General features: G+C 43.6%; 1 protein-coding gene across 6 annotated transcripts in view; it reads left to right on the top strand.

Annotated features, from left to right (window-relative positions):
- Nucleotides 1–319: 319 nt before the first annotated feature.
- MICU3 (mitochondrial calcium uptake family member 3) overlaps nt 320–16541 on the top strand; it is a 166795-nt gene continuing 150573 nt past the window's right edge. For all 6 annotated transcript variants that reach the window (XM_038398887.2, XM_043513713.1, XM_038398890.2 and 3 more), the window contains exon 1: nt 320–706. In XM_038398887.2, the coding sequence (XP_038254815.2) occupies nt 359–706 (348 nt within the window). In that variant the 5' untranslated portion in view covers nt 320–358. The remainder of the gene's footprint in view (nt 707–16541) is intronic.

Raw genomic sequence — 16541 nt, 5'->3', positions numbered from 1 at the left:
CAATACTGGCTGTGAACTCCCCCAAACTTTGGGGGTGGCACAAGCAGAGGATGAGGGGATGGGGCAGGGGGGGTAAGGCTTGAGGCAGAGGAGGGGGTTGGACGGGATAGATGACAGGAGGGGGCAAGGGCTGGGGGGAGGAGGCTGAGCAGGAGGGACAGGATTAGGAGAGGGGACGGGGGCAGAGGCTGAGGGGAAGGCAGGAGAGGGCGAGGCGGGGGGGGGGGCGCAGACTGTGGAGGGACCGGGGAAGGGGTTGGAATGAAGGGAGTCTCGCGTGCCCCCCCCTCCCCCCGCATCTCGCGAGGTTTCTGCCGGCTCGTTTTCCCCCGCCTCTCACTCGGGCTGAGCTGCGGCCATGGCCGCCCTGCGGAGCCTCCTGCGGTGGCGCCTGCTGGGCCCCCCGCGCGCCTGCTCGCTGCCCGGCGGGCCGGAGCTGGCCAGGTCGCTGGGGGCCGGCGCGGGGCAGGAGGCGGCGGGGCCGGGCCGGCGGGGGGAGCTGGGCATGGCGGCGGGGGCGGCCGGGGGGGCTCTCGCCTGTTACCTGGGCTACCGGCTTTATGAGCGCCGGGTCGGGCGGCGGCCGGAGCCCCCCCGGCCCCGTGGGGCGCAGACAGCCGCCGAGCGCCGACCCGCGGGAGCCGGAGAGCCCGGCCCGGCCCGGGGGCTGCTGCCCATCCCCGTAGCGGCGGCCGCCAAGGAGACGGTAGGTGTGTGAGCGCCGAGCCGGGAGCGGATAACGGGCCGGAGGGGGGCTGCTGGTCTCTGAGCCGCAGGCCCCATGGCTCGGGGTCCGGTGCCTCCCTGCTCCCCGCCAGCCCGTGTCCAGCGGGTGGAGGAGCAGAGCTTGCCAGATGCGCTGGTGCGCAGCGGCTCGGCACCCTGTGTGTGGCGCGCCCCTAGGATTGTGCCCCCCCCCCCCCCCGCGTCGATTTATATAGGCGAGTCAGGGGCAGGACTTAGGGAAACGCAGTTTCAAGTCCCAAACTCGTGTCCATTGTACCTTAAAGGGATGCGGTCATGCTCACAGCCGAGCTTCTTGTCTGAGAACGTAACCCCGCAGGTGACGGAGCGAAAGATTGGAGAGAGAAATAGTTTCCGCTCTGTCTTTTCAGCGTGAATATCTTGTGCGTTGGACTACGTGCCAAATGCTGTCAGTGTCACTTTCTCCTAATTGGGCCCGTCTGCACGGGACAAGTGCTTGGACTTGCCCTGTCTGTCGGATCAGGCAGAAAGTTAAAATACAAAAGCAGAAGTGTAAAAGATGTGTAAACAATTTTTTCCCCCTCCTGCCCTGTGCAGTACAGTTATTTAATAATAGATGACAAGAAGTATGCTGTAACAACCACTCCTCAACTTTGGATTTGCTGTCAATCGGACCATTTACTGTTTTTCACAGTGTGGAACTATCCTTATTAGATTAGATGTTTCATTCCATCCAGCTTGATTTAAAAAGTGTATTGTGCTACAAATGGAACTCCAGCTGATTGAAACAAAATCTTTGCATTGTTTGCTTATTAGTTAAAATTATTGACTTTTTAATTCAATAATATCTTTAGTTGGCAATTGGCAAGATATATCAAACTGCATAAGCAATTATAATTTTATACTGCTTTGTACATATAAATAGCACAACAATTGATCATGTTTTGCAGATTAACGTGCTGGCTAACTGTACAGTAATGGAAAATAGGTGGGGAACTGAGGCAAAGACTAAATGACTTGCCCCAGGTCTCTCAGGAAACTTGTGGCAGAGCAGGGAACTTAAGTTGGGTCTCCCAAAATATTGATTTATGAAGTCCTGGATATTAGATGCCATATGACAGGGGTTCTCAATCTTTTTCTTTTTGAGCCCCCTCTCCCCCCCCCCCGCAACATGCTATAAAAAAATCCACAGCCCACATGTGCCACAACAACTTTTTTCTGCGTATAGATGCCAGAGCCGGCATTAGGGAGTAGCGAGCAAGGCCATTGCCCAGGGCCTCATACCACAGTGGGCCCTGAAAAGCTAAGTTGCTCAGGCTTTAACTTCAGCCGCACATGGCAGCTTCAGCCCTGTAAGTTGGGGCTTCAGCTTTCTGCCCTGGGCCCTAGCAAGTTTAACACTGGCCCTGCTTCAGCTCCCCTGAAACCTCCTGGAGGCCCCCCAGTGGGCCACAGGCCCCTGGTTGAGAACCACTGCCCTATCATATCTAAAACTGGGGCATAGTGACATGTTTAGTGCATAATGACATAAATGTTGATTATAGAATAATTTTATACTGTAAGACGTATCAGAAAACATGGCACATTTTCACAAACTGTTTTTTACAATGAACACTAGTGATCTGACACAGACAGTCCCTCCCCTAAGGATCTTACAGTCTTGTAGACAGGATGCACAGGGAAAATTAAAATAGGAAAATTGCTTGGGGTTTTGTCTCCTTTCTAAATTTTTTTTAGTGCTTATAACCTAATTGCCACCTGAGGCTTGCTACTCTTCAGTCACACCCTTTAACCACCTTTCTGTACCCAACGCTTTACCAAACTACTCTCTCCCAAGACGCCCATGTAGTATACCAAACATCCACAACTACTGGTGTTGAGAGGAAAAGATATTAAAGGGGGGGGTGTGTGTGTGTGTGTGTGGAAGGGCTAAAAGAGGGCAGAGTTAAAATTGCGGTATGTGATCTGCAGTATATCGTAGTTCTTATGATGGTTAGGTTTGTGTCTCGTGTGTGGAAGAATGGCTATGTGCTGCTAGGTGGCTTAACTTTCACTTCCTGGCTTTTGGGCGTTTGTATCAAGTATGCTTGCCTCACACAATTAACTTCATAATTCTGTTTTTTCTGTATTAATATATATTACATGCTAAGCTATGGTAAAGGTTGCAAAGTGAAGCACTGAAAAGTTGGGAAATTCAAGAGTTAAGGTTGCCTGTGTAACCTGAGTTCACTCCACTTGTGAGTATACGTTGTGATTACATTGTTGCCCCCTCCCCAGGATCCCTACCTCATTCATTGTGCAGGCTGGATGGTGCTCACTGAATGAGCAGTTATTCAATATTTTGTTTTCACTTTGAAAGTGTACCCCCATGCCTAAACTTTTTTAAATAGCTAACAAAAATTCTGTCATGATGACATATTGACACCCACATTACTTATCAGCAAGGTTGGAATGTTTAGAGCCACTGCCACTTGATTTAACAGAGAAACTGATGGCCATGGAGGTTGACATCCTCCAGGTGGACCAGCCACTAGAGGGGGCGGAGACACATACTTAGGGTTTCACAATATTTGCTGACAGAAAAGGAATGATGAGACTCAAGAATCTTGGGTTCCATTCCAGGTTCCGGAGGGGAGTGTGCTCTACTGGTCACAGACAACCTCACAATTTGACCCCTTCTGCCCCTGTCTCTCCAGTCTGTTCATGTCTTTCCTCCCTTTTCTCCAGATCCTCAGTCCAGTCCCAGTACTCCTTATGAGTTTCCCAATCTTCCTTCCTTGGGTTCCCCTTCTTAGTTTCCCTTCCCAAATTACTTCCCCCATCCTCTCTGACCAGCCATTTCCAATCTCCCTGGTGTCAGCAGGTAGAGCAGTGAAAGCATAGGAAAGAGGGTGTCTCTTCTTTCAGTTTCAGTGTCCCGTGCCACAGTGACCTTCAGGAGCCAGGAGAAGGAATTGCAGGGAAATATTTCTCAGTCCCTGTAGACCTGGGCTGGAGCATGCTTCGTGCAGATGGCATCTTCTGAGAATTTAGCTGACAGACAAGTCTTTACTGAGCATGTACAACTTGAGATTTTTCAAAGGTCGTAACTTGATCAGTTTTTCATAGCAACAGAAAAAGGCTGACACTGGGGTGACTCCCTCTTCCAAACGTCAAGTTCCTGCTCCAAAGCATGGAGTTACTAGAGCATTTCAACAAAGGAGTTGGGAGATTTTTTTAACATGGGCAAAACAATTTTTTTCCAATCCCACTTTGGGAAATAACTGAGCGATCCTTTTGCTGCAACTTTCTTAAAAAACATCAGCTTGAGGCCTCCACCTGCAATGGAAAATTTCAGCCTGAAAGGTTAAAGTTTGGTAAAGTTTCAAACAATTGAAACAAAGTCTTATAATGGGAAGTGTTGGCAAACCTTAACTACATGTATCATTAGCAGCTCTGCTTATGATATTGTATATAGGCTTATTTTCATCATAAAGCTGGCTGGACTAGTGTTGAGTAGTGACCATTGTTTCTTTGTGGACAGCTGTAAGCTTTCAGTCTTTGAGTAATTTGATTCCATCCAGTGCAGGGGTTATGAGGTATTAGAAACATTGGAGAAGAAGGTTTCTCCAATGTGATTGGCTGTGTTATGATTCTTATATACTAACATTTTGAGAGCTTGATAGAATTTCATAATGTGATGCGGTTATTAGACTGAAAAGAAAAATATACTTTGAAAAGTTTCTAGGGTTGAGATATCTCTATTTTAGGTACTTTTATGGCCCACATTACTGTAGTATCTGAGCACCACACAGTTTCTACAGTACCTGTGATGTAGGAGATAAAGGGATTCCCATTTTTACAGGAGGGAACTGAGGCACAGATTAAATGACTTGGTAAGGGTCTCTCAGGAAACTTGTGGCAAAGCAGGGAATTGAAGCGGGGTCTCTCAAGCCCCAGACTAATGCACTAACTACTGGACCCTTCCTCACTGAGATGACTATTCCTCTTAATTAAGATATACAAATATGGTAGCAAACTATCAGTATGCTTCTATAAGATGTAACACTTGGGATAAAATAGCATTCTTATATTGTTACTGTAGTACAAAAACATGATGCCATGTGCGAGTTAAGCTTGCTATATGCATGACATACCTACCACAAAAGCAAGGAAGTAGAAAAACTAAGGCAGCTGCTTCCGAGAGGATCCTGAACTGGTTGAACAGTTTCACAGAGCTTCGGGTTTCCATCGAAGCAACCACTGCTTCAGTGAAGAGCTGGAGTGCCCCTGAACTGGCCCAACAGTTTCTTGGCCTTCCGTGAACCAACAGCTACTACTTTGATCCTGTCTATCAGTAAACCCATGGTCTGTGCTGACTGAAGTGATCCAGATTGCTCTGTGTGATTTCCCTGTTCTCATTTACCCTCTGGCAGTCTGTCATCTGAAAATTTTGATCAGAAATGACTTTATATTTACTTCCAGATGATTGATGAAAATATTCCATAGTGTTGGGCCTAAAAGTGATCCCTGTAAAATCCCACTAGAAACTACCCTTCCCCATTTGATTATTTTCCCCATTGATGATTACTTTGTACAATTTATCAGTTAGCCAGTTCTTAATACATTTAGCATATGATCTATTGATCTTGTATAGTGCTAGCTTTTAAGTCAAAATATCATGTGGTACTACAAAAGTCTACTTCTACGCAGTCACCTTTATCAACAAAACTTGTAATCTCAAGAAAAAAATGTTTGTTTGACAAGACCTGTTGTCAGTAAAACCGTATTGACTGGCACTAATTTTATATCCATCCTTTAATTCTTTATTGATTGAATTCTGTATCCGATTTCCCACTATTTTGCCTGGGAGTGGTGTTAGATCAACCACCCTATAGTTACCTATGCTTCCCACTTCCCCTTTTTGAATATTGGCACCATATTAGCAGTCTCCCAGTCTTCCGGAACTTCCCAGTATTGTAAGAGTTATTAAAAATTAACATAATCAATGGGCCAGAGTTCTTTCACCAACTCTTTTTTAGGTATCTTGCGTTCAAGTTATCTGGGCTCCTGAACTACAAATGTTTATCGCTAGTAGATGCTGTTTAATGTCTTTGTTAGTGGACTAGAAAGCAATTCATCCTGCTGTGATATGAGTCTGTCATTGTCATTCTTTCCAAATACAGAACAGAAATACTTAAACTCTTCTGCCTTTTCTGCATTGTTATTAACAAATTACTATCTCCATCTAGTAATGGGCCTATGCCATTGTTAGTTTTGTTTGTTAGTTTTTGTTTCTGATATACTTAAACAAACAAACTTGTCCTTAACCATGTCAGCCATGGATTTTTTTAATATATATTTTACAGCTTCTAATTGATATTGTTTGCCATCTACTTCAAAAGGAAAAAAGGTTAAATTTATAATTGCTACCTACACTTCCATTAGTAACCAGAATGAGATTTTTAAACAAAATTGTCCTCTTTTGCAATTGTGGATTTGTGGCTTTTTGGCCATCTCAACTCTTAAACAATTGCCAATTTCATTCACATTTTTCTGTCTAAATTCTTCATAATTTTCCTCAACTGAAGCACTAAGTGTATATCTTGTGGTTGGGACTGTTCTCTCTTTGTCCATACACAATGTAATTGGATCATGATCACTGGTTCCTAGGCAACCAACAACTTCCAGTCTAGTGGGAACTCTGTCTTCATCTATGATAATGAGGTCCAAAATAGTTACTTCATCTATAACTTTTAGAAATTTGGATATTTTACTGCTTGCTATACGAGACCTCCAACATATTTCTCCCATATTGAAGTGCTCCATGATGACATCATTTTTTAAAATTACCACACATAGGCAGGTGCTTAAGTGTTCTGGAAATTGAACATAAGTGTTTTCTTTCTAAACTGTTTTTAAGAGAACCAATTATCGTTACTAAATGCTTATTTCAATACAGATTTTAGAAACAAGTTACATAACCACCGATAATGGGTTTGGTTAAAACCATTCTCTTCTTTTCAGATCTAAACACTCATTATTTATTATGGTTTTAAGTTCCCTAAACTGGCTTTCTGACTTGCCAAGAGGGTGTACGTTCTAGAAGTGGAGTGTCTCACCTGAGAGGGGCCTGATGTTGGTCTCAGAGGATTCAATTCCAAGAACTAACCATAAAAACCTCCCAGTTCATCTTCATTGCCATGACACACCCTATTACTGGGGATAGAAATATTCCAGTTATTCTTTACTGAGGTATTTATAAACATCAAGACCATTGTTTTCTTTCAGCATCAGAGGGCTATGTTTTATATTTAATAAACATTTAGAGTTGTATTCATCCTATTCAGAGTTTAAGTGAATAAGAATACACTGTATTCAGTAACTCCATTGATTTTTTTTTTCCTTTATCCTTCTAAGATGTGATTTGTACTCTCACATTCCCATAGGTCTCTTATTAGAAAGCTGCTTTTCAGCTGTTTCTTTAAGACAACTCTAACCCATGCTTACTTAATGTGGTTCTCTGTTGAGTGGCTGGACAGGCTTATGAGTTGGCTACAGTCTTTGAGCTAACAGAGGTGATTATTTTAGCACAGGTAATAATGGCTCATGCATTTAGATCCAGAAGTCCTGAATTCAGTCCCTGCCACTGACCCATCTGGGACATCAAATTAAATATGAATCAAACCTTACATATTCACAGAAGAAAATACTATAAAGAAAAAGAATCCTCATCGTCATAAATATAAAGGGAAGGCTCCAGCTGAAACAATGCACATGCCCTGCCAATGCAGACAACCATGTCAAGAGGCATCTAAGACTCAACAGGGGCACCTGCCTTCCTCTTCCTCAGCAACATACTCTGCTCCTATGACACATGAGTAAGGTTAAGATTCTGTCACAGGTATTTTCAGTAAAAGTCAGGGACAGGTTTTGGGCAATAAGCAAAATTCACAGAAGCCTGTGATCTGTCCCTGACTTTTACTAAAAATTACCCTAGGGTGGGGTAAAAACAGAGCACTGCCAGGGCTTGCAGCTGCTCCAGCCTCGTTGCTGCTCCTGCGGCAGGGCTGACTGCTGCTGCTCCAGCCCCAGAGAGGCTGTCCTAACCCCAGACGATGTTAGGGCTGGCCCAGGGTTGGCCACTGGTCAGCTGTTAGAGTGGGATGGGGCTGGCCACCGATCCTCTGTTTGGGCATGTCCAGAAAGTCATGGAATCTCTGACCTCCGTGACAGAATTACAGTCTTACACATGAGCAGATTTGATGAGACAATTGAAAACCACCTCAAACCTAACTTAGAGAGCACAGTTTTTGGAAACTGCCTCATCCCAACCCAGTGAGCATGGTCTGCCATGACATGAGTCAGATATAGGGTGATCAGACAGCAAATGTGAAAAATTGGGACAGAGGGTGGTGGGGGGGTTATAGGAGCCTATATAAGAAAAAGACCCCAAAATCTGGACTGTCCCTATAAAATCAGGACATCTGGTCACCCTAGTCAGATAGGCGTTAGAGGTGTGTGTACATTTAATTCCACTCTTCAGGGACCTGTCTTATGAGAGCCCACCAAAACCAGAAGTAGCTTAATTGCTTCATCCAGGAGTCATAGAGCAGGTCCCAAAATAGCTCAAGGGAAGAGACTTCTCCTTGTATTTCCTCATTCTGTAGAAGAAAGGGGTTTTTGTCCAATTCTCAACTTGAGGAGACTCAACATATTACATACCATCCTGAACCTGAGACAGTAACATTTGCCTCTGTCATTCCATCTCTCCCTCTCAAGGCTGGCTTCTGGCTCTTGACTTACAGGATACGTACTTCTACATTTCAATCCACCTGGCCCATAGGAAGTACCTAAGACGATCAGTGGGGCCTAGTTGTGACCAATAATGGTTCTTCCCTTCAGAGCATCCACAGCACCAAAATGTCTGGCAATAGTTGCAACACACTTTAAGAAGACAAGGAATCCACATCTGCTTGTACCTGGATGACTGGCTGATCTGTTCTGACCTGCTCCTGGAGACAGTCAGCCTTGGAATATATCCTTTCCCTGTTCTCTCAGCTAAGATTCCTTGTGAACTGAGAAATCATCTTTCATACTATTGCAAATGAGAGTTCATAAGAGCTGTGTCTCCAGATCAGCAAGGACCTATGTGCCAGAGGACAGGTTCAGATATTTGCAGTCGGTGACATATGAACATGAGTGTGTACACACGTAACACTGCCTGCCAGACTTCACCTGTGGCCTTTACAGTTGTGGCTGAGGTATGCATATTTCCCATCCAGATGTCATGTGAATAGCAGGATCATGGTCCCACCTCAAGTCCTCTGAGAGCTTGGTTGGTGGGTAGGCCCAGTAAATATGCGGGGCTGGGGAAATTCATGTCATTCTTGGTCCCCTCCATGATGATGGCTTTTATGTGGACACACATGGGACAGGCTGAGCCGCCCATCTGAACCATCTGCAAATACAAGGGATGTAGTCTCAAGACAACCTGAAATTACACGTGAACATCCTGCAGCGGAGGGCTGTCAGAATGGGCTGCATGCACAGCACAGCTGGATCCTAGTTTTAAAAACAAAACAAAAATCCACTGGTCTCAGCACGAGGCTTATGTGCACCCATAATGGGAACCATACTGACTATAACATCTCAAAGAACTGTATGGTAAGTAACAGTTCTATGAGTCCTTTTAACTGAAAGCAAAGAGGACTATCCAGTTCTGTAAGGAATGTCAGGAAATGCAAAAATTAGGGTTTTCATAACATAAACTTGCCTCTATAGCACACACACGAGATTTTTGATTACTAAGTAGGCTATTAATTCATACCTGTGTGTGTGGTATGTGCAATGTGGGCAAGTTAACAATAGAAACTTAACTCTTGTGTGTCTAGTGTTTTAACTGAGTAGTAACTTCTCTTAAACAGGTAATGTAAAACACTTATAGAAGCATAATAAAGAATACATTTTGAGAACACTGGGATTTGAGAATTCCAGATTCCAAACCATTCTGCTTCTAGCACATCGATATAGTGCTAAACCTTTTTTCATAATCAATATTAATGATGGATTATTGGCAACTTGTACATCTAGATAGCTGAAAAATAAAAACAGAATTATTAACCATCAAAAGTTTGATGTAAAATGTTAGTGCTAATGTTACTGTTTTGGAACACTGTAGTTATGTTCTAGTTAAACTTTATCACAAGGATTCCCTGTAAAGTCTTATTCAAACCAGTCATTCTACACAATATTTTAAATATATTCCATCTTGCAATGCTTGTAAATATTTTCACATAATATCCTTCTCACATATTTTGAGAGAGAGCAGTTAGCAGTAGTGTTGGCTGTACTAGAAATAGAACTTTGCTAAGCATCAAAACAGTTTTGTCTACTTTGGGGTTTTCCCACACAGAGAATTGGATGTTTAACCTGTTGGCCACCCACCATGAAAATAAAATGTATACTGCTTTTATCTACTTGGAAGCATATTAAATAAGCCTGAAGCCAAATATAAATGAAGGGAGCTGAGTACAGAATTTCTTTGAAAACCTTTTTATTTTAATGAATTTTACAGAACCTCATTGATTTCAGACAGGTTACTTTGTAAAAAGAAATCAGTGAAATCTGCTCATTTAAAACATAATTGTTAAAAGATTAAACTATTATAATATAATACATGTTTGACTGCTAGCAAAAGATATTTCCTAGTAGTAAATAGTGGCTTCTTTATGTGAAATCAAATGCTAGTCTTCTTTCTTTGTGTCAATTAGAAAAAGCCAAACTAATACTTATGTGATCTGGAGCATAGCAAAGTCTTCTCTCTTACGTGGAGATGGCTTATGATAGGGCAATTTTTTCTTGCCTTATATAGCCTGTAGACTATTTGACATCATTAGTTGATGCTTTGAGGTGGTGAAAGGCAATGTATTATTCTGAATTTAGATAACTGATATAATTGGTTCAGGTTACCTTTCTAAAGCATTATCAGCTTGTAGGCATCAGTTTTCCTAATTTTCAAGCAGCAAATCCTTTATTTGGCATTAACCTTGTCTCCATGGGAAAACCAGCTCTTTTGCCAGAGTGAAACTTTTGAATTAATGACCTAAAGTAACATGAGACATACACTTGGCAGTGAACCTGTCCTTTGTGGTGTTTATAGGAAGGATAATGATGTAATGTATTATCTGAATGCCTTATTTTCATTAAAATTGAGCCATAGCTTTGTAATTACTGCTTTCAAATACATTAAGAGTTTACAAAAACTGCAGCAGTTTAATCTTTTATGCTATTGTGCAAAATGGTATCCTGGCTTTAGGACACTTTATGGAGGTGCAAAGCTATTTTACTGACTACATGGGTAGCTCTCACTATAAACAATTTGAGATATAAACAGCTGAGCAACTCTCTGAGATTAGACAGGTAGTAGGATGGATATGAAGTCCTAAAGTGAGAAGCCTGGGATTAAACAAGCCTAAGGGGAAGTTTGGGTGAAATATGGTGAACTCTTGGTGAGTACAGGTGTTTCAAGGACTTTGCGGCTTGCTATTATATCCACTGTGGGGAAAAATAGAGATGAACTCCTAGACAGAAATGAGTTTTGGACACAGCAAGAGACCCACTCACACTTCTGATATTTCCATTTGAGTGGGGAATGAGGAGAGAGGAGTGAGGATAAAAGAGAATAATTGTACATAGAATAATTTCGCTTCACTCCTAAAGCACTTATAAAATTACTCAACTTACAAGTGAACTGTTTTATACACAAATTGCCTCACTCACTGTTGGAGTGCCACCACATTTAAGGCAAAAAGTGGTAGCTATGTAATAGCACACAGCATGTTACACAGCAATAGGACTATCCAGCTTTTAAAACTTCTTTCTTTTTCTTTTGTTTAAAGCAACATTTTCATGATTGATCCTAAATATAATATGCTTCCCTAAATGCCAGGTATACAGTACAAATATGCCTCTTAATCAGAAAAGACTAAAATTCTCTAAGGCCTGCAATAGTGTTTACATCAGTGTGTTTAGTCTATCTGCTCTAAATCCAATACTTCTGGGAAGTGACTTTCAGGAACATGGAGGTCCATCTAGCCCCTAACATCTGTTTAGTAGGGGAACATCATAATTTATGGACATATTTTAGGTTATACAGAATAACTTTGATTTTGAGACTATTGTAGGCCCCATTTGAGAAGGTTGCTAGTTTTTTTTTTTTTTAGTGTTCAGGATGTTTGTAAGATATGTTTGTCCCCTTACATATTAAACATATGTCCCTTCAAAAAGATATTGCCTGAATACAATTTAATTTTCAAAATGGCCTTTATTCTCCCTGATGATGATAACCTGACAGTAAAATGTATCTTAGAGGGAAAACACTTTTCATAAAGTGTGAACACTTGGCTGCTGTAGGTTTTTTTATGACTGCTGACATGAACTAATCCATCTTATAAAAATTGCTGTGAAATATCTTTTATGCAGAAGTATATGTGAGTGTTTTTAGACAGGGGAGACATTTAAAGCATGTCATTGGAATATGGGCAGGAACATCAATTTGTCACCTGCTTTTTTTTTATTATGCTATTGCTGTGTACCATTCAACATTTTCTAAGGGCTTGTGTGTGTGTGTGTGTGTGTGTGTGTGAGAGCAGCTTTTTGCTGCATCTCAGGTTACATGCATTATCCAAGCTGCAGTAATAGCATGCACATGGGATGGTGTTCCCTCTGTCAATGTACATCACTGGGTACACATGGGCAGTTTGCCACATGGCGTTCTCAGGGGGTATGCTTCATAATTCTGCATTATGGGATTTTTCTCACGGCATTGTGGGATGCCTAGCAGAAGCCAGGATAGTTAAAATTGTTTAAAATCTCATGATTCATCTGTTTTTGCCTCATATTGCCTTTATGGGCGGTCTAGTGCCACTTTTGAATTGCTGTCTCACCACTATGCTGGCAACCTCTGATACACACAGGCTGCTTGGGCTGTATTTTTAGCACTCAGCTGGTGGAACTTTGACTGGAGGTTTCATGTGCCGCACCACTGAATAGATGTAGCAGCAGCAGAAGTGTCTTCAGTGATGGTGGAACTTGGACGTAGATGAGAGAGAGACATAGAGGACTGGTTCCTGGAGCAGCTTCACAGTGTACAGTGCAGATTCTGAGGTCAGGTAATGAGAATGTATTAATAGGAAAGGATTCACCTGCAGATCTGGGATAACTAGCAGTGGTGAGAGAATTTTAGGATGGGAGGAAGGCAACCTTTTTGGAGATGTGCTGTACTAATCCTGGAACTACAGTGACAGCAGAGCAGCATGCGGCGCGCCATATCTGTGGACAAGCAAGTCTGGAAGCTGGCCACCCCAAGTGCTGCTGGCCCATAGCAAACCAGTTCGGTGTGGGGCGATCACCATTGGGGGTCACTGTCATGCAGTTGTGTGATATCATCGAAGAGTTACTGTTGCACTGGGTTATAATTGGGTGTAAATGGGCATGTTTTTAATGATTATATTAACCAATGAGACTGTACTTTTCTTTAGAAAATAACTGAAGTACAAATGGAAAAATTGATTAAAATTGATTATTTATATCCTAGCTTTCCTCTTGGTGATTTAAATCAACCCACCTTGTGGGTGAATATTGTCAGATGCCTATTGCTCTTATTTTGAGTCTTAGGCCGGAAATTTGTGCAGCTGTTAACCCATGGAGGAGCGGGGGTGTTGGAAGTTCTTTGGGCAGTGTTTATGGACTGTGGAAGTACTATGTTGTGGCAGTCCTTGTTGTACTTATCTTGGTTGGCCTATTTGACATTGTTGAATACTGAACATTTAATTAGTGTCTTTGACATTATTAAATTGTAGAACAGGGGTTGGCAACCTTCGGCATGTGGCCCATCAGAGTAATCCACTGGTGGGCCGTGAGACATTTTGTTTACGTTGACCATAGAATCATAGAATATCAGGGTTGGAAGGGACCCCAGAAGGTCATCTAGTCCAACCCCCTGCTCAAAGCAGGACCAAGTCCCAGTTAAATCATCCTAGCCAGGGCTTTGTCAAGCCTGACCTTAAAAACCTCTAAGGAAGGAGATTCTACCACCTCCCTAGGTAACGCATTCCAGTGTTTCACCACCCTCTTAGTGAAAAAGTTTTTCCTAATATCCAATCTAAACCTCCCCCATTGCAACTTGAGACCATTACTCCTCGTTCTGTCATCTGCTACCATTGAGAACAGTCTAGAGCCATCCTCTTTGAAACCCTCTTTCAGGTAGTTGAAAGCAGCTATCAAATCCCCCCTCATTCTTCTCTTCTGCAGACTAAACAATCCCAGCTCCCTCAGCCTCTCCTCGTAAGTCATGTGCTCTAGACCCCTAATCATTTTTGTTGCCCTTCGCTGTACTCTTTCCAATTTATCCACATCCTTCTTGTAGTGTGGGGCCCAAAACTGGACACAGTACTCCAGATGAGGCCTCACCAGTGTCGAATAGAGGGGAACGATCACGTCCCTCGATCTGCTCGCTATGCCCCTACTTATACATCCCAAAATGCCATTGGCCTTCTTGGCAACAAGGGCACACTGCTGACTCATATCCAGCTTCTCGTCCACTGTCACCCCTAGGTCCTTTTCCGCAGAACTGCTGCCGAGCCATTCGGTCCCTAGTCTGTAGCGGTGCATTGGATTCTTCCATCCTAAGTGCAGGACCCTGCACTTATCCTTATTGAACCTCATTAGATTTCTTTTGGCCCAATCTTCCAATTTGTCTAGGTCCTTCTGTATCCTATCCCTCCCCTCCAGCGTATCTACCACTCCTCCCAGTTTAGTATCATCCGCAAATTTGCTGAGAGTGCAATCCACACCATCCTCCAGATCATTTATGAAGATATTGAACAAAACGGGCCCCAGGACCGACCCCTGGGGCACTCCACTTGACACCGGCTGCCAACTAGACATGGAGCCATTGATCACTACCCGTTGAGCCCGACAATCTAGCCAGCTTTCTACCCACCTTATAGTGCATTCATCCAGCCCATACTTCCTTAACTTGCTGACAAGAATGCTGTGGGAGACCGTGTCAAAAGCTTTGCTAAAGTCAAGAAACAATACATCCACTGCTTTCCCTTCATCCACAGAACCAGTAATCTCATCATAAAAGGCGATTAGATTAGTCAGGCATGACCTTCCCTTGGTGAATCCATGCTGACTGTTCCTGATCACTTTCCTCTCCTCTAAGTGCTTCAGGATTGATTCTTTGAGGACCTGCTCCATGATTTTTCCAGGGACTGAGGTGAGGCTGACCGGCCTGTAGTTCCCAGGATCCTCCTTCTTCCCTTTTTTAAAGATGGGCACTACATTAGCCTTTTTCCAGTCATCCGGGACTTCCCCCGTTCGCCACGAGTTTTCAAAGATAATGGCCAAGGGCTCTGCAATCACAGCCGCCAATTCCCTCAGCACTCTCGGATGCAATTCGTCCGGCCCCATGGACTTGTGCACGTCCAGCTTTTCTAAATAGTCCCTAACCACCTCTATCTCTACAGAGGGCTGGCCATCTCTTCCCCATTTTGTGATGCCCAGCACAGCAGTCTGGGAGCTGACCTTGTTAGTGAAAACAGAGGCAAAAAAAGCATTGAGTACATTAGCTTTTTCCACATCCTCTGTCACTAGCTTGCCTCCCTCATTCAGTAAGGGGCCCACACTTTCCTTGGCTTTCTTCTTGTTGCCAACATACCTGAAGAAACCCTTCTTGTTACTCTTGACATCTCTTGCTAGCTGCAGCTCCAGGTGCGATTTGGCCCTCCTGATATCTTTCCTACATGCCCGAGCAATATTTTTATACTCTTCCCTGGTCATATGTCCAACCTTCCACTTCTTGTAAGCTTCTTTTTATGTTTAAGATCTGCTAGGATTTCACCATTAAGCCAAGCTGGTCGCCTGCCATATTTACTATTCTTTCGACTCATCGGGATGGTTTGTCCCTGTAACCTCAACAGGGATTCCTTGAAATACAGCCAGCTCTCCTGGACTCCCTTCCCTTTCATGTTAGTCCCCCAGGGGATCCTGGCCATCTGTTCCCTGAGGGAGTCAAAGTCTGCTTTCCTGAAGTCCAGGGTCCGTATCCTGCTGCTTACCTTTCTTCCCTGCGTCAGGATCCTGAACTCAACCAACTCATGGTCACTGCCTCCCAGATTCCCATCCACTTTTGCTTCCCCCACTAATTCTACCCGGTTTGTGAGCAGCAGGTCAAGAAAAGCGCTCCCCCTAGTTGGCTCCCCTAGCACTTGCACCAGGAAATTGTCCCCTACGCTTTCCAAAAACTTCCTGGATTGTCTATGCACCGCTGTATTGCTCTCCCAGCAGATATCAGGAAAATTAAAGTCACCCATGAGAATCAGGGCATGCGATCTAGTAGCTTCCGTGAGTTGCCGGAAGAAAGCCTCATCCACCTCATCCCCCTGGTCCGGTGGTCTATAGCAGACTCCCACCATGACATCACTCTTGTTGCACACACTTCTAAACTTAATCCAGAGACACTCAGGTTTTTCCACAGTTTCGTACCGGAGCTCTGAGCAGTCATACTGCTCCCTTACATATAGTGCTACTCCCCCACCTTTTCTGCCCTGCCTGTCCTTCCTGAACAGTTTATAACCATCCATGACTGTACTCCAGTCATGTGAGTTATCCCACCAAATCTCTGTTATTCCAATCACGTCATAATTCCTTGACATCACCAGGACCTCCAGTTCTCCCTGCTTGTTTCCAAGGCTTTGTGCATTTGTATATAAGCACTTGAGATAACCTGTTGATCGCCCCTCATTCCCAGTATGAGGCAGGAGCCCTCCCCTCACAGACATTCCTGCCTG

This window comes from Dermochelys coriacea, chromosome 4, assembly GCF_009764565.3.
Source record: "Dermochelys coriacea isolate rDerCor1 chromosome 4, rDerCor1.pri.v4, whole genome shotgun sequence".
In the NCBI taxonomy this organism is placed as follows: domain Eukaryota; kingdom Metazoa; phylum Chordata; order Testudines; family Dermochelyidae; genus Dermochelys; species Dermochelys coriacea.
Note: the sequence above shows the minus strand (reverse complement) of the source record. Positions and strands in the feature narration are given on the sequence as shown.